This window comes from Aspergillus stella-maris (assembly GCF_047715825.1).
Source record: "Aspergillus stella-maris strain CBS 113639 unplaced genomic scaffold BDV14scaffold_1, whole genome shotgun sequence".
In the NCBI taxonomy this organism is placed as follows: domain Eukaryota; kingdom Fungi; phylum Ascomycota; class Eurotiomycetes; order Eurotiales; family Aspergillaceae; genus Aspergillus; species Aspergillus stella-maris.
In genome coordinates, this window is record NW_027396795.1 from 1,184,553 (window position 1) to 1,199,996 (window position 15,444).

Consider the following 15,444-nt stretch of genomic DNA (forward strand, 5'->3'; position numbering starts at 1 on the left):
AGGCAACCACCAATCCACGGGCCCCTAAGGAACTACCCCCTCTGCGACTGGAATCCAGCCACCTAACCTCCAAATCTATGCTTGTCGAGCAGCGGTTCCAGACCGTAATATGCGAACAAATCCACGTAGCCTTTTGAATTACTCTTATCGTTGTATTTTGTTATTTTCTCTTTCTTTTTCTTTTTCCTTTTCTCCAGTGCCCTGTCAATAGCCCGGCCCAGGAGCATCTCGTTCTCACCTCAGCTTGGCGCGCTTACTGTGCAACCCCAGCCAACCCTGAGGCTGTGCAGAGCAGTGCAGTGCAGCGCAGCGGGGGCTGTACAGCATACTTCCTGCCGCAGCATCATCATCATGCAGTGAAGTAGCATCACGAAGTAGCCAGAGCAACAGAATCGATCGGGCACAATCTGCATGCGGTCTATATCGCGAATCGCGGAACCTAATCCCACCATGTCAGTCAATCCCACATACGCCTCCTAAAAACAAAAACCCCCGAGAAAAAAAAGGAAGATGGAAAAAGTTAAAGAAGAAATAAATAAAAAAGTGCAAAAGCGAAAAGCTTCATCACTGTCTCTGAAAAACTACCAACCCAGGGCAGGGACTCAATTGCACCTCCAACCTCGGCTAGGATCAGGGCTAGCTGGAGGCTTCTACCTCCAGCTCCAGGCTGGCTGCTACCTATCACCCTTCATTCGCCCGCCCCTCTAGCTCCAACTTGACCGAATCATCAACGCTTCGTTTGATTCGCGTTGTTCCATCTACCAAGCACCTCCCCAATCCATTGCAACAAAAAAGCCTTACCCGCATCCCATCAGCTTTTCGGCGTTTCGCGCGCCCGGAAGTTAAATCCTGGTTTCTAGCCAAGGGCGCTCGAGCTCTTGTCTGGGGGCTCGTGCACTCCCACGGGGACGGTCTTATTGTTCGATGATGCTCCTCCTCATGGTGCCCGGCGGTTCGGCATAGCCCCGTCCGCAGATGCCCGTCCGCGCCGTCTAAAATCCGCGAACTCTAAGGATGGACCCTTGTCATGTAGGCACTACAGCCTACTCCGGCTGGATAACTGCAAAGTCCGCGGTGGCGACAGAGTCCGAGAACCGGGTCTCAAGCATCAATAGTCAACTAACTACCGGATTTTGCAGCCACCGTGCCTCACACTCTCGAGTTCGCCTTAGACGCACAGAAAAGGGCTATACCTTCTGCGCCTCGATCTTCGAGTGCCCCGAGGGTGAGGCATTCCCTGTTGTGATGTGGTGCGTCGGCTGTTAATACGGTCTTACAAGGTGTGGTCATTGCTAGGTCTCCAAGTTCCAGGCTTCTATCCGCAGCCCTAGCGAAGTAGTGACAGTTGACGGACGTCGCGAACGCTTCGTGATCACCTGCTTTCTCTAAGCCTTGACTCCGACGTATTCAAATCTGAAATTGCAACGTGAACCTCTAGCTGATACCCGGAGATTTGTTGTGATGATGCCGTGTTTGTACCACGCAGAGGCTACACGAAGGGAGCTTTGGCGGATGAATTTTCCTGAAAGTACGACAAGACTCCGAGGTAAAAGCTACCTACTCTGATAGTTGGGTTTTATTTCGACCATGTTTGACCTGCCTCGTAACTTTTTTCTCGCCACACAGTGTGCTATAAGACGCAGCGCTAACATCCCTCTCCTTCGTAACACCTTGTTCGCATATCTCCAATCCTCTACACTCAGGGTCAACATGCGATCCAGACTCCGAAACTAAAATCTGGATCGACCCTCGCTGGGTCCATCAGCTGGGTCTTCTGTTGAGATTATCAGAAGATAATTGGACAATTGGAACATGAGTGAGAATGACTCATCCTGGCTCATCCTGGCTCGGCGTCTAGTTGGAGCTTAGCGTGTCTTGGCGGTTACAGGTATTTTACAGCCTTTTAGACAGGTGATCTGGAACATCATTGTATGTCAGGATGAGCCATTGTGATGTGAAAGACAAGAGCTGGGCAATTAATATATATTAATATGTACCTATAGACTGGCTTTGGGGGGTATGCATCTCATAGAGTATCATATCGACTCATTATGGTTGTAGATGATATTCGTCAGTAGCATATAAAGACTTGTAGATTTCGGGCTGTAGGCTGTAGATTGTAGACACCAGCTCTTGCAGCTGAATCCTCCTGCAGGCAGGAGAGGTTAGTGACTCAGGCTGGAGAATGGGAGATTCTCCAGCATTGTGAACAGGTACGTCCAATTGCCACAGTCCATACTATCAGAGGATGAAGACACTGCCCGCTGCCGACTTTGCGCACTGAGGCGCTTAGAGATGAAGAATAGGAAGACTCTCTAAGATATTTGGGCCGACATCGACTGACTCATTGACCAACAATGTTTTTGTCTGATTCATTGTATACCTATGCATCCGGGGCTAACTTCAAGAGTACTCTGTATACAGTGTAAAATACAGGTAAAGCCACAATACAGCACCCCCCACGCACCCCGCTAAGCCCGATCAGATCCCCGCAGCGATTCGCCTTCAAAAGGGTCAACTTTCTCCTCCTCAGGCTCTCCTTCTTCCCTCCTCACTTCCCAGTCACCACTCGCCAAGGCGTCATCAGCGCTTCCCTTTCTTCTTTATAACCCGCCCGTGCAACCGGGTCGCCGCAAGACCCGGCTTATATTATCTCGTCATGGCTGCCGCCGGATGCTCCTCCGCCGCAGCGTGCCGCCAGATCGCAACAGTGTACCTGGTCGGACGGCAACGGGTACTTGCAGTATAATTCCAATTCCGACTTCCTCGACTTTAATCTCGATATTTCTCCGCATTCGTTCCTTAGCGACGCCGATTTCCTTCTTGCTTCCTCTACTACTCCTGGCACCTCCTCTTCTTCTTTTACGCCTGCTCTGTTTCCCGATCTCTCAGCGGTCTTTCCTCCCGTTGATCCTTGCGCACCACAACTCTTTCATGATCCGCTTTGTGTCCCGTCTATGTTCCCTGGGGATTCGGTTTCGTCAGGTTTCGATCAGATTGATACTTTGACGGCGACTGCTGGATACCCGACAAGTTCTACATCGGCGGACGGCATCGATTGGGCGGCTTTGGGTTGCTTACCTGGTTCTTCAAACGGGCTGAGCGAGCATCCTGCCAATAGCCTTGGAAGTCAGAGTCAGGGATTAACTCCTAGCGTTGACTCTCCTGGTATGTCTCCTACCTTGACTACTTTCACAGGCCGATAGCTAATAAGCATAGACACCCCGCTCGATCACCACCTCACCAACCCCTCAACATCCCACACCACAACCACAACCACATCAACAATCCACCCTACAACTACAACATCTACATCCATGCCCGCAACAACCCTCCCCACCCCCTCCGCCTCCGCCTCACGCGAATCCTCGCCAAAGGAGAACCCGTCCCGCATCACAAAGCGCCAGCTCAACACCATGGCCGCGCGCCGGTACCGCCAGCGCCGCCTCGACCGGATGACCCAGCTCGAAGAGGAACTGGAGGCTGTCAAGCGTGAGCGCGATGAGCTGAAGATGCGTGTTTCGAAGTTGGAGGGGGAGACGGAGGCGTTGAGGACGTTGGTTAAAGATAAGAAATAGGACGATAGGTAGATGTAGGGCTGTGAATGGAATGTTATTGTGTTTGGTGAAATCTTCAGGACTCTTTGCCAGTTGTCTGTAGGATGAGGTGTGATGGTTCACGTATCAGCGAGTAGTAGAAGGGTGTCTCCATCATAGCTCTATTGCCTAACTACCTAACGAGCACCAGGCTGCCTCGGGAAGATCTCCGAGTAGAAGGAAATGAACGGAGCGCTTCCCCGTTCGCGTAAAAGTCACCCTCCCTCTATCCTCCATCTTGTCGACAGCATCAACATGCAATAACCCTCCAAGTTCCGGACTCCTGTTTCTCACTCTGGTTACGTGAATCGGTTTTAAGAGGTCGCGAAGTGTCACCCAATACCTCTTCACCTATGTCGAGGACGCCGGAGAGGTGGCCGCCGAACCAGTACATCTTCTGACAGTTTTCGGAAGTCAAGGAAGAGAATCGCGATGTTGTGGACATCTCTTGAAGAGCACCTCGGCTTTGCGGAGGGTTGAACCTGGGCAAAGCAGATGCCCTGCTCTCTTCGGCGACGGATCGTCTGTCGCATTGAGCTTGGAAGATCACTCGGTTTTCGAAGTGACTCTGTGCTAAAAAGGACGAAAGTCGCATGGAAGCTGTGCTCAAACAAGATTCCAGCATCTAGTCTAGTTAGGTCCGGTCTCCCATGGGCTTCTTGCGTCTCCGATTTTCGGCTTTCATCACTGTACTTGTCTCTTCGTTAGGACGGGCATTTCCCTACTCAACACCATTGAGATCTCCCTTCTGAGTTGCAGTGGTACTTTGGTACTCGGTTGGAAGTTGCTCAAATCACTGTCCAGTGTCCACGTCAAGTGAATCAGGGGCACCAAAAGGGGTAATGAGGGACATTGCGACTCCAGCTTCTTCAGCTCTTCTGGAGATGTCGAGTCGACCCATATCGGACCCGATGGACTACTGCCCCAGATCCGCCCTAGTTTCATCCCTGTGGCTGTACATGCCAACTCATCTTTCATTACTAACGGAAACATCGACGTGGAGGATAGGAGTGCTGGGGAAACTTCGGGAAAGTCCTGCAATATTCCAGTTGAATTTCAGTTGAAAGTCTTGCGACGTGACGATGCATGAGTATCTATGGATGCCTCCTTGGCCCTCAACGTGTTCTTTGAGAGCTTAGAGCGAGGCAGACGCTCTTTTCCCGCGTGTTCAAGGCAATGTCGATCCTGAGCATAGACCAAAAACAAGCCTCGGGTTCAAGTTCCGACTTTCAAATGAAGCTTCCGAGAAAACGCCTTTTCAGAGAACGTCCTTTGTATGCGCGAATAACATCATCGGGACTGAGAGCAGTGAACATCCTCAACGCCGAAATCGTCAAATCAACCCGACTCACCCCGAAACCCTGAAATCTCCGCCTGGGTCCTAATAATACTCGGCAATGCATTTACCCTTTCCAGCCTGACAAATGAAGCATGCAATAAAGATCTGGAGCTAGAGGTTGACTTGTGACAGCCAATTTTTGGGGATGGAGTGATGGACATGACGTGCCCCTGATCGGGTCGTAGGGCTGCGGCTGTGGCTGTCTGCCGGCAGTTGGCTGTCCCGGTACTTCTCGTTTGGTTAACGCGGATCTTATTTCCACGTTTTGGACCTGTCACTGATTCTATTTTCACGTCGTACGAGCACTCAGAGCGATACTTTGCTGTACGCAGAAGTCAAGACATCAATGCCAGCACGCAACAACACCACATCATAATCCAACCTCGGCCATCTCATCAGAAAGACAAGTGATGTGATCACCGATTCAAAGTGACCGATCAATGCGATCACCCAGTCGCCTCAAACAAGCGGTGGACCGGAACAGACGATACCCAGGTCCGCCTTAAATTGGTTCTCGGAGCGCTGCCCTAACCCGGAAGCCAGCGGGGCCCGACCTGAAATAGAACGCTCATGGTTCAACGCTGTGGATATCATCAGGGAAGATCGACGAAACGGAGCGAATGAGCATTTACCCGACCCCCGAGCTAAACCCGCATGTCTTAAATCGACGTCAATTGATCGGCGGATGGTGAGGGTGAGGTTAAGGGACCGACCTTGGGTAACTTGTGGCTTGTGGCTTGCCCTGACGTGCTTCGGGGTGTGTTCTGGAAGGTATAAATACTGGGGTAGTGCCAGGGTTTAGACTATCATCACTACCATAAAATCTCAAACCTAACAGTTTACCAACCAACAAACCAAACGAAACACTCAAAATGAAGTTCTTCGCTACCGTCGCTGCCTTCGCCAGCGCTGCTGCTGCTGCTTCCCTCCCCTCGGCCTTCACCCTCGTCGGTGACGGCGGCCAGACCGTCCTTACCGACGGCCAGTACCTCTACGTCGGCGGCAACACCACCTCCTCCAACGAGATTGCCATCTGTACGTTCCTCCCCTACCCTTCCCCTTAACCCTTCCACACCTCCCACCCTTACTAACAAAACTTCAGTCCACGCTACCCCCGACACCGGCGCCGTATCCTTCACATCCCAAAACGGCGTCCCCACAGCCTTCCAATCGCTCTACGTGGTCCCCAACACCGTCTCCCCCGTTAGCATGACGATCCCGCACTCTGGCGCTACGCCCGAGGGCGCCAGCACGACTGACTTTGGCGTCAACGACGACGGCTACTTCACGCACGACAACAAGGCTTACTTTGCTGTTGAGGGTTACGGATCGAACCCGGTTAAGACCATTTACTGGTATGAGGCTCATAGCTCGACTTATCGCGCTGAGAACCTTTGGGTTAAGGAGTTTAAGGAATAAACTCTTTAACCTGGATATCTCGGGCGCGCGGCTTGTGAAGTGACCGTGTCTGGCTAGATGGGATCCTGCTGCGATCTCATTGGGGAGATGCAGGTTGAGCATGAGCTGCTAGTGGTCGATTGTTGATTGTGGCATTGCTTGTTTCTACCTCCCTTGAAGGAGGGTTCTGTATTGTACCTATTGCTATTCGCTCATTTTAGCACCTGCATTGCATTGCATGCTTGTATTGTCTTATACTGAATAATCTGAAAGCCATCTAGTTGGCAGCACTTTCTTCCCTTGACATACCCATCAACAGTATTAGAATAGGTAGGTAATATTCACTCCTTCAACCCCCCATTCTCCTTCTTAACAACCGTAAACTCCGGTCCTAGCCGCTCATAAACCCTAATCTCGACTGGCTTGAGAAGAAGCGGCGTCGTGATGGCGCGGTAGGCGTCGTAGTATGGTTTTTTTATTTGGACCTGTGATTGATTTGTCAGGTTTATCTACTTCCTACCTTACCTACCATATAACGACCAGCAGCCGCAATAAGGTAGGTAGTTGGGATAAGAGCGAGAGGACAATGGACGAACATCAACAATCCACTCTTTACTCTTCGACCTAGAAAACTCTCAGCATATTTCCCACTCGAATAGTCAATGTAAGTTTAGAGAAGAAGAATAATACCAATTCTCTGTCCAAGAAATAACACCCGGCTCTTCAGACTTATAAACCTCGAAAAACGTACACTCCTGTTCGGCCGTGACATGTTCAAAGACAGGCTTGAAGGCGGCCCAAAACGTAGGAACGTCTTCGGGCTTCAGGGTGACGGTCATTTGGATCGTTGTTCCGTGGAAGAAGGGCATTGTTTTTTGGGGTTGTGGTTTCGTATGATGAGTCGTTTTGGGGTTGGTTAGTAGGGGGGCGGGGTGGTGTACGAGGTTGCGGAAATATATATATTCGTATTCAACCCACTATCAAGAGATAAGGCGCCGAGCTTCGTTATGTGCTGGTTCGCGCGCAAAGGGTTTACTTGAAGCTTAGTTGCCAAGGAGGGATACGAGGGAGCCAATAAATTTCTACTTTCCAGCTCGATGACCGAGCTCAAAGGACTCGTTGATGTTGACTACCCTACGGTAAGGTACCTATTTACCGCCCCACTCTGAACAATTGTTCAAAGTGGGGCGGAAGAAGTGCTCCATGCCACGAGAACAGCCTGTCGGAGCATACTGCCGTCCGGTACCGCCTGCCCCTAGGGGTCGACCTCGCTTAGTCATCAATTAGTACCCTAGATAGCTGGCCGTACCGGCCACCCAATAGGAAATCCATCCATCGCTTCCCACACAGCCAGATCGCGAAAACGGACGGGCCGGAAAATGAGTCGTGGGTACGACGGGCTATTAGCGGTGAATACAGCCAGGCTCATAGATGGTTGTATAGTGTAAAGGAAGACCAAGCCATCAAACATCAAATCACATCGTCAATAGCTGGGTACAGCTATTGTTCCCAGCGGAGGGGGAACAAACAACCCGGGACCCGGCAAAACCCAAGTTCCGAGTCACATGCCATCCGTACTGGCTGACACATCACCCGTTTCAACGTCTCATTGGCCAACAGCATCCTAGACCCCTCTGGCCCGCAGGAAGTGGAATATTCCCACAATTAATTCCAACTCCAAAAAATAGACAAAAAGGAAGTGCCCCCACACAGGATTGAACTATGGACCTCTGCATAACGAACTTGCATGATGATTAGTCATACGAGTGCAGCGCTCTACCGCTGAGCTATAAGGGCAATTCTTGTTACTTTTGCGGATGGTTTGATTTATGTCATGTAAAACATGAAAAGGGGGGCTATCCATATGTCTCTGGGTAAAGTAAGTGAAGCCAGGTGGGACTTTTTGGTATTAAGAGCCATCTAGTATTGTATGATACCTTGAGAAGACATTGGCAATGTACAGACAGCCAAAAGACCAGGAAATAAACATTTAAATATTATGTAACCCCAAGTTTTAAGTGATGATCGACGACTTGCAGAACTCGAGCTGCTCGGAAATATGAAATGAACTGATGGAGATCAGCCTGACGATCAACGCCTCTCCATTAATGCCTGGCAATGTCCATCCGTGACCAGGGCCAGGTGTAATTCCGGTCCGGCCTGGTTCGTAACCAGCCCAGCACGCAAGTTACCGTCGCCCGGTTGAGATCAAGGTGCAGATGGTACAAAAGGTGCCTGCATAAGTACGAAGTTGCGCGTTACAGATACCAGAGGCCATGGTGTGACGGAGGCTGAGAGCAAAGAGTACGACTCCCGAGCAGCAATGATGGGCCACTAGAGGAAGGCTGATGGATGCGGCCCGTGCCTTCATAGAAAGAAGAAACTCCCTTCATGTCCTCGGTGGACCAGATTAAGCAAGTGCCGATGATTCGAAGACTATAAAGACGAGCCGTGAAAAGTGAAAAGTGAGAAACAGAGCTGACGAAGGATTGTACGATGGCTCGGATAGGGCCATGGCTCCGTTGACAACGAGCGGTCGCTGAACGCGCTTGGGTATGTCCTTCCCATGTCCGTTTGTCTTGCAGATCTAACGCAAAGAGCGACGAGCTGAAACAGAAGTTACCAGTACGGCCGAAAGAGGCAAAAGAAGACTGCCTGCAGGTGCAGGCGAACACTCGCAGGGTCGCAATTGAAGCAGAGAGAATACCTGGAATGCAACAACTGATCTCTGGCGAGCCGGTGATAAGAAAAAAAAAATAAACAATAGTCTGGATTATGAAACATCAAGGCTTGCCAGCGAAGAGACGACTGATCTAGAACCCTGGTTAGTGCTTACTTTGTATGCGGCTACCGTAGACTTAGGGCTAGCGCGACGCCAGGGCGCTTGAATGTTCGCGGCTGCATTCTGCTAATATGCCTCGTGCCTGCGTTGAGGAAGAAAAACGAAAAGAAGGGAAGAGTGGGAAATTATGATCAGCTTTTTCTTCACCTGAAAGGGTGCTACGGTGTTTCACTTGCCACTGTGCCAGAGGTGATGTCTTCTGTTGGCTGTGTCCCGAGACGAATCGGGAAGTTGGTCTAGACAGGAACAAGCATAACCCTGGTGATCGACACTATTTTGATCTCATAACGGGAACAGGGGAAATTGATGTGTCTACTGCTGCAGGAACCATGGGGTGGGCGACTCATCCGCGGGTGGGTCTTAGTCCTGAGTCCCGACTCTGATTTCTGATGGATTAATGGAGGAATTGAGCATTGTCAGCAGTCAACGGCAGGATGTTCTCGGAGACTGAAGAGTTACTTGTTCAGTTCGGATCAGCTCCGATTCGTCTTCTGCGACAAAGTGTTGGGGACTCCTAACACCCCAGGGATCAATGTGATGATAACTCACCCTACAAGACCCTCAAACAGCCAGGAATAGCCCAAGTGCCTGGAGGAGAATTATTTAAAAAAGTCTTATGCCCGCTTTTCCACTTACAGGATCTGATTGGGCGATTAAGCGAAGACCGACTCGATTACATCGGCATAGTGGCAACAAGATATCCGACTGCTAGTACCTAGATACAAACGATTGTGCGGCGAAAATTCAGACTAACTTTTGACGAGACCAATGAGACACTTCCTCCAAGAACGCAAGTGATGGACCAGAAAAAATGAGCTGCAACACTAGGGTAGAGCTCCGACCATTAGAGCATCGCTGTCTCGTCGAAGGTTCGATGTATAAGTCTCGAATGCATCGTCCTCCTCTGTCCCAAACATGAATTCCAAGAACTTAATAACGTGAACCATAAGATCAAAACCGAAGAGTCTAAGCTCGCTTTTGAGCCTCTTCTCAGCTATTTTCACCGTTTTCGTGTCTTCCTCATTCAGTACAGAGGGCCAACCGACAAGCGTCTCGATTATTCGTACCCTCTGCGGTGGCGCGTAGTCTGAAGTGAAGCAGTTAGTATCTGCAGAAGGTTCTGGTATAGTATCTTGGAACCCAAAGAGACGTACATCTCAGTACGAAGGCGCCATCGGAAGTGGTCATGATTGAGGCAGGAACCAGGGTCCGTGACCACCCGGCCATGTTCGCTCTGCAGGAGCAAATACCTGAGAAACTGGAGATGTGAGTAGCGAGAATCATGTTCTGCACTATCTGACGGGGCGGCCGCTTTTTATACTTATTCTGCAGACAGTGTGCACAATGCCAGTGTTCCGAATAGACTTCATGGTGTCTTGTACTCCGGAAATGCATAGGGATAACTGAGGGTTTTGAAAACAAACCATTGATCGGGGAAGCTCGACTTGCGTCCGTGAGAAAGCACTGACATGACAATGTGGATGCTAGGATGTACAGCGTACATGATGAAGCACGGTTGTGGTTGACAGATCGCAAACAGCACGCCCGGAAATTAAGCAATTTGCATGGTTAAGATCGTGATAGATAGTCCGACATGCAGAGCCAGCTTCTAATTGGTGTTTTTACTACAACCAAGAGCCTCCGCTGCGATCGCCGGGCTGTCGACCTTCGTGTAGTGATCCTGCAGAGACATCCGCCTGGAGCAACAGTTCGGACCAGGCCCGCGGAAGGATTCGATACGAGAGGATCACTTCAGGCTTCTCCCCTTCGAATAAGGCTGCACTTTCTGATGAGGAAAGAGCGGTGTAGTGGGTTGTCTGGGCTGGCAATGACTCAGCGGTAGGCAGCCGACTTCGTCTCTCCCCCTTAACCCTCGAGAAGAAGAGTGCGTTGCTCATTATGCAAGATCAAAATTCATCTCAATTTTTGCTTTAATTCTCATTCAGACTACCTGCACTTGCTCAAAGCCAATCAATCAAGCTCCCAGGCAAAGGGGCCACACGACAAAAGACAATTTCGACCAGCTATCCGACCGATGAGAATCATAATCCAGCCTAGCAAGGCAGAATGCAGCCCGGATTGGAATCCAGTCATTTCCATCAAACAGTGCCCAAAGACTCTCCAAGTCTGCTATCTCGCTCTGCGTTAGAGGCTTCGCGCCGGTCGCTTGCTCCCAGAAAGCTTTTGTTCGTGGCTCTGTTAGCCAGCGAACCCTCCTCGTCGTGTCGATTGCTACAAGAGCGTGGGTTTGAGGGATTAGACTGTCGACCCAGTCGCTCCTTCGGCCCATCATCTCACCAAGCCAGATGAACGAGTCTCGCAGAACTTTGATCTTGTATCTGAGAAGATCACTCTTATTGTGCTTCCGCAATTCCCGTTGCATCGCCTCCTTTGCCTGCCGCGACCGGACCATCTCGCCCATCAAATAAGTTGACAGGGTGGACGGAAGAGTGCCGTAAACGCGACCATGAAGTTCAGGTGTGGCATTAGATTCCTTGAGTCCGGTATATGCTCGCTCAAAGAGTTCATCAAGGTTTTCACGCCGACCGAATCCTAACAGTCGAACCAGCACTGCGACAAATCGAACATCGCCAACGACGTCCCTATCTTTTCCTCGCTCGGCAGCTCGATCACTGAGAAATGCCCCAATATCTTCCACCACTTCTGTCGTCCTGGCGTGTTTGACACCCTCGGGTACGGTGCCTGTGCTCATGATGCTGGCGGCAACGATGGAGGTCTTTTTCGATATCACAGATATAAAATAAAGGTAGGTTCTAGGCTAGTATGCGCAAAGGAACGTCGCTCACTAAGTAGAAACTCAACAGAATGCAAGAAACCGAGGATCCGACAATGGATTTATAGGTCGTTTCCAGCCGCCATACACGGAGGACGTCACCTGCATCGTCCACACACTGCCCAGTTGCCATACCGCCACCTCAAAGCTCTTTCTGTTCATAAAAGTGTTGGACCGGCTGCCGAGAGCAAGCGCAAACCAACAGCTTGGCCCTTATTCATTTGCTGCTTGTACCTTGTTAACAGATGGATGACACGGGTGGGGACAAATAGGAGGACTGGGAGAAATGCATGCATTGGACAATGTGTATGTGAGTTCTGTCGCGCAGGGATTCCTGACTCGTGCAAAGGCTGATTAGATGTTCTATATGTGTTGGCGCCAGGGTGACAGCGGTGATAGGCCCTCCTCACCATCCTTCAATCGAGAGATTGGTTATCGCGACCGGAGAAGCGGTTTGAAGTCTGACCAATCGACCGGGGCCAGCTGTTCGTCTTACAACTCTGATGCGTTGAAGTGGTGTGGAGAGCCCAACCCTCAGCCGCAGCCCGACACAGCGGGACGGGTCGTTCCCGTTCCCCTTGAGCTGCCATGGCCCACCAGACGGTACCACCTACAGACTGAAGGTAGTTCCATAATACGCGATAGGGAAACGCCCAACGCGGAGTACTCTCGCCTGGACTACGCCCGCAATCAGATAAGTGAGTCCTCGAGTTCGGTTGATCGTCATCGGATCCAACGCAGCAACCGCTCCTCGCAATTTATAGGCCAGCCGTGATGCAAGTACCGCGATCCCTGCCAGAGTCTGCATAAGTCCTCCTGCAATGGTTAACAGACCGCCCTTACCTCGTCAACCACTCAGGGTTCTTGGGGATTGAAGTGGCAGATAGCGCATCCGCCGGATCTTGGAATCATCCCTGCTCGATCAGCATAACTGCAATTCCATTCGTCGAATCTTTGCGACTTGACGCTACGCGCGCGACAAAGATATTGCTCCACGGTGCTATTGGTCCGGCACCTAACATCTACTACTGGCGACTCTCATGCAACAACCCCGCATTTATCGAACGCTTCTGTTTTCTGCTTTTACTGGCTGGCACAGTTTGGCCGTCAGGGTAACTCCGACTAGTCTGGCATCGCTGATGTCATCCGTTGATCGGAACATAGCAGCTCACGCATAAGTAAGTTTGCCAACGGTCGGAGGTGCTTCTCTCATTTCATCTGGTAGGGGTAATGTGCAAACCGTACACCATGAGATGACGCCATTGAGAAAGCATACGACTGCGCGCTCAAAGCCGATTACTACTAGAGAAACCCATAAAAGTGGGAGAGCAGGGAAGTGTCAGGGTGTGTCTGTTCTAGGCAGCTACTAGTTGCCTATGTCTGATACCTCACGCAACGTCCTCGGACTGTTTGTCTTAGCCCTAAGTCACATGACGTCTAACCTGCACAGGCGCGGTGGGTAGCCATGAGAAAGCAAGGCCTATCTATTACCTGCAAAAGATCCATGAAATTACGGGCTTCCGCTTCATGTTGCAGGTGATCATTATATGTTAAGTGAAAGGTAAGGATCCTACTAGTAGGAAGAGAATAATAAATCGGCCAACCGGCTCTCCACGGTATCTCATGCAAATTAGGCCGAGAATGAAAAATATAAGATAGCTTCACTCTAAGTTAATAGTGGATAAGTCAAGCCACTGAGTGAGAAAGAGTTAAGAGTTTAGAGAATAGAGAGGACAGTTTCGCGGAACGAGTAACCGCTTAACCTATGTGGTCTTGTAGGAACGGGAAGAAGTGACTGCCAGAAGGCAATAACTCCGGCCGACAAACAGCCTGGTGGGCAATGGCACGGACAGTAGCAGCATGCTAGCATTAACAATCAAGCCCCGAAGTGACGTGGTTAAGAAAGTACTTAGATCTCATCCCCGGTCGCAAGAGCCTGGCAGTGACAGTGGCAGGGCCAGAGCCCAGATTAAGGCAGCCGATGGCGCTGTAACGGGGATTGCGAGGCCTGAGAGTACACCTTTACGCGCTGATTGCCCTCGTCGAGACTAGCTGTATGAAGAAAAAGCTATTCCGACGGAATACTCGCCTAATCGCTGGGTGACGGGCAGTGAGAATCATTAATCTTGACGATTGATCGTTGATGGGTCTCGAGGTTGGCAGCGAGAGGATCGGTCTCGGTTTCGGGCGGCCATCAGCTGGGACGCTAGCGTTTGCATGACACTGGACTCGAAGTGGACTACCCATGATTAGATTTACACAGTATGGTTGTGACTAGTCCGGGAATTTCCAGTGCACATCCTTCCACCTCATGACGACCGATGTTGCTTTGGTCCAGCCGTCGCTGAAGCTGGACAGTGGAGCCCCAGCCTCGTAATTCCGACGGAGACGGTCGGAGGGGACGAAGCCAAGGAAAGTATTCAGAGATCGAAAAGAATAAACCAAAACAATTAAAACGTGAACAAACAACAAACAATAAAAAAGGAGACCAGATAAACGAAAAACAGGCGGTCTCGTTAAGGTTTCGTTAGGGCTTCAGGTCGTTGGCCGGAGAGGGCCAGAGACCTCCACTCCACCAAACTCGGTAAATGGCCAGCACACCAGGTCGATGCACATTGGTCCAAGATAAAGTACGATTATTTTGAGTCATCCATTGGTGCTTGGACGTGTTTGATGGGGTTTAGGGTGGAGATGTCTTTGCCCGGGTGATTCGGGCACTGATTTATTCGAACGTCCACTGGTTCCTGGGCTGTAGCATTGTGGCACACAGAGAATGGCATTGGCCTTTCGAACAATCCTTCGCTATCATTGTTTTGTGGTTGAGCCTCCAACTCGGGCCCTCAACTACGGGCTGGGTGATGTATGTGAAACACCGGAGACTACCAAAGCAGGCTCATGTGCAGATTTCGACTCCACAGTCATGCAGATGGCGTCCAGGATAATATTACGCCTCGCAGCCTCTCATAGGAGTTCGACGCGAGAAATTAGTATGCCCGGAAGGATTTGATTTGTTGGTATCCGCCCATCGCCTCAGAACCTCTGTCACGACTGTACATGACGGCCGTCGGACGTGATCCTTGATGACCTAGTGCGCCACACTGGCACAAGGCCAAACCAGTCCCCTGAGCGCGGACTGGTCTTGCTTCACGGGGTAAGTCGCCAGCCATTATTGCAGTGTAGTAGCATTCCCCCTAGTTTCCAGCCCTCCAACTTCAAGCGCTGCATGACAGAATCAGCAGGAATTACCCACAGACCAGAAGCCCACGACGCGGCTTGAGGCGACATTGAATTGGTCTGTGAATTCTAGAAACCGTGCCTGTCGGCACAAGGCCGGTCGACACAAGCTCCAGTGCTCGTCGCCCTCGCCCAAGTTGTCAAGAAACCAGGAAGAATTTTATGTCTGCACGCCAACAGACGACCCACACCGAATCTAATGTAATCTAGTTACTCTTTGTTCTCCCTTTAACAAGGGCAT

At 50.7% G+C, this 15,444-nt stretch overlaps 5 protein-coding genes and 1 non-coding gene across 6 annotated transcripts; 2 read left to right on the top strand and 4 right to left on the bottom strand.

The window, feature by feature from the left end:
* Positions 1-2,853: 2,853 nt before the first annotated feature.
* BDV14DRAFT_6327 (bZIP transcription factor JlbA/IDI-4) lies at positions 2,854-3,712 on the top strand. The gene is made up of 2 exons (XM_073777187.1): positions 2,854-3,168; positions 3,220-3,712. Exons 1-2 carry the CDS (start codon positions 2,958-2,960, stop codon positions 3,576-3,578), a joined length of 570 nt encoding a protein of 189 aa, XP_073634029.1. The 5' UTR covers positions 2,854-2,957; the 3' UTR covers positions 3,579-3,712.
* A 2,095-nt stretch (positions 3,713-5,807) lies between these two features.
* BDV14DRAFT_194847 (uncharacterized protein) lies at positions 5,808-6,354 on the top strand (the record flags this gene model as incomplete). The annotated part of the gene is made up of 2 exons (XM_073772035.1): positions 5,808-5,970; positions 6,038-6,354. 2 exons carry the CDS (start codon positions 5,808-5,810, stop codon positions 6,352-6,354), a joined length of 480 nt encoding a protein of 159 aa, XP_073634030.1.
* Positions 6,355-6,674: 320 nt separating this feature from the next.
* On the bottom strand, positions 6,675-7,202 carry BDV14DRAFT_194848 (putative quinol monooxygenase; the record flags this gene model as incomplete). The annotated part of the gene is made up of 3 exons (XM_073772036.1): positions 6,675-6,818; positions 6,930-6,957; positions 7,024-7,202. The coding sequence occupies 3 exons, from the start codon at positions 7,200-7,202 to the stop codon at positions 6,675-6,677; spliced, it is 351 nt and encodes a 116-aa protein (XP_073634031.1).
* An 831-nt stretch (positions 7,203-8,033) lies between these two features.
* Positions 8,034-8,130, bottom strand: BDV14DRAFT_t4. Its single transcript has one exon. It is a non-coding gene; the product is annotated as a tRNA-Thr (tRNA).
* A 1,869-nt stretch (positions 8,131-9,999) lies between these two features.
* BDV14DRAFT_194849 (uncharacterized protein) lies at positions 10,000-10,363 on the bottom strand (the record flags this gene model as incomplete). The annotated part of the gene is made up of 2 exons (XM_073772037.1): positions 10,000-10,262; positions 10,330-10,363. The coding sequence occupies 2 exons, from the start codon at positions 10,361-10,363 to the stop codon at positions 10,000-10,002; spliced, it is 297 nt and encodes a 98-aa protein (XP_073634032.1).
* Positions 10,364-11,084: 721 nt separating this feature from the next.
* BDV14DRAFT_6403 (uncharacterized protein) lies at positions 11,085-11,982 on the bottom strand. Its single transcript, XM_073777204.1, has one exon. It carries the CDS (start codon positions 11,886-11,888, stop codon positions 11,151-11,153), a length of 738 nt encoding a protein of 245 aa, XP_073634033.1. The 5' UTR covers positions 11,889-11,982; the 3' UTR covers positions 11,085-11,150.
* Positions 11,983-15,444: the final 3,462 nt, after the last annotated feature.

What these genes read in the sequence shown, in the direction of transcription:
- BDV14DRAFT_6403 (XM_073777204.1), bottom strand. Translation starts at nt 11,888, where the DNA reads ATGAGCACAGGCACCGTACCCGAGGGTGTCAAACACGCCAGGACGACA.
- BDV14DRAFT_6327 (XM_073777187.1), top strand. Translation starts at nt 2,958, where the DNA reads ATGTTCCCTGGGGATTCGGTTTCGTCAGGTTTCGATCAGATTGATACT. An exon ending in TCCTAGCGTTGACTCTCCTG is followed by an intron (nt 3,169 to 3,219) that starts GTATGTCTCCTA and finishes TAATAAGCATAG; the next exon opens with ACACCCCGCTCGATCACCAC.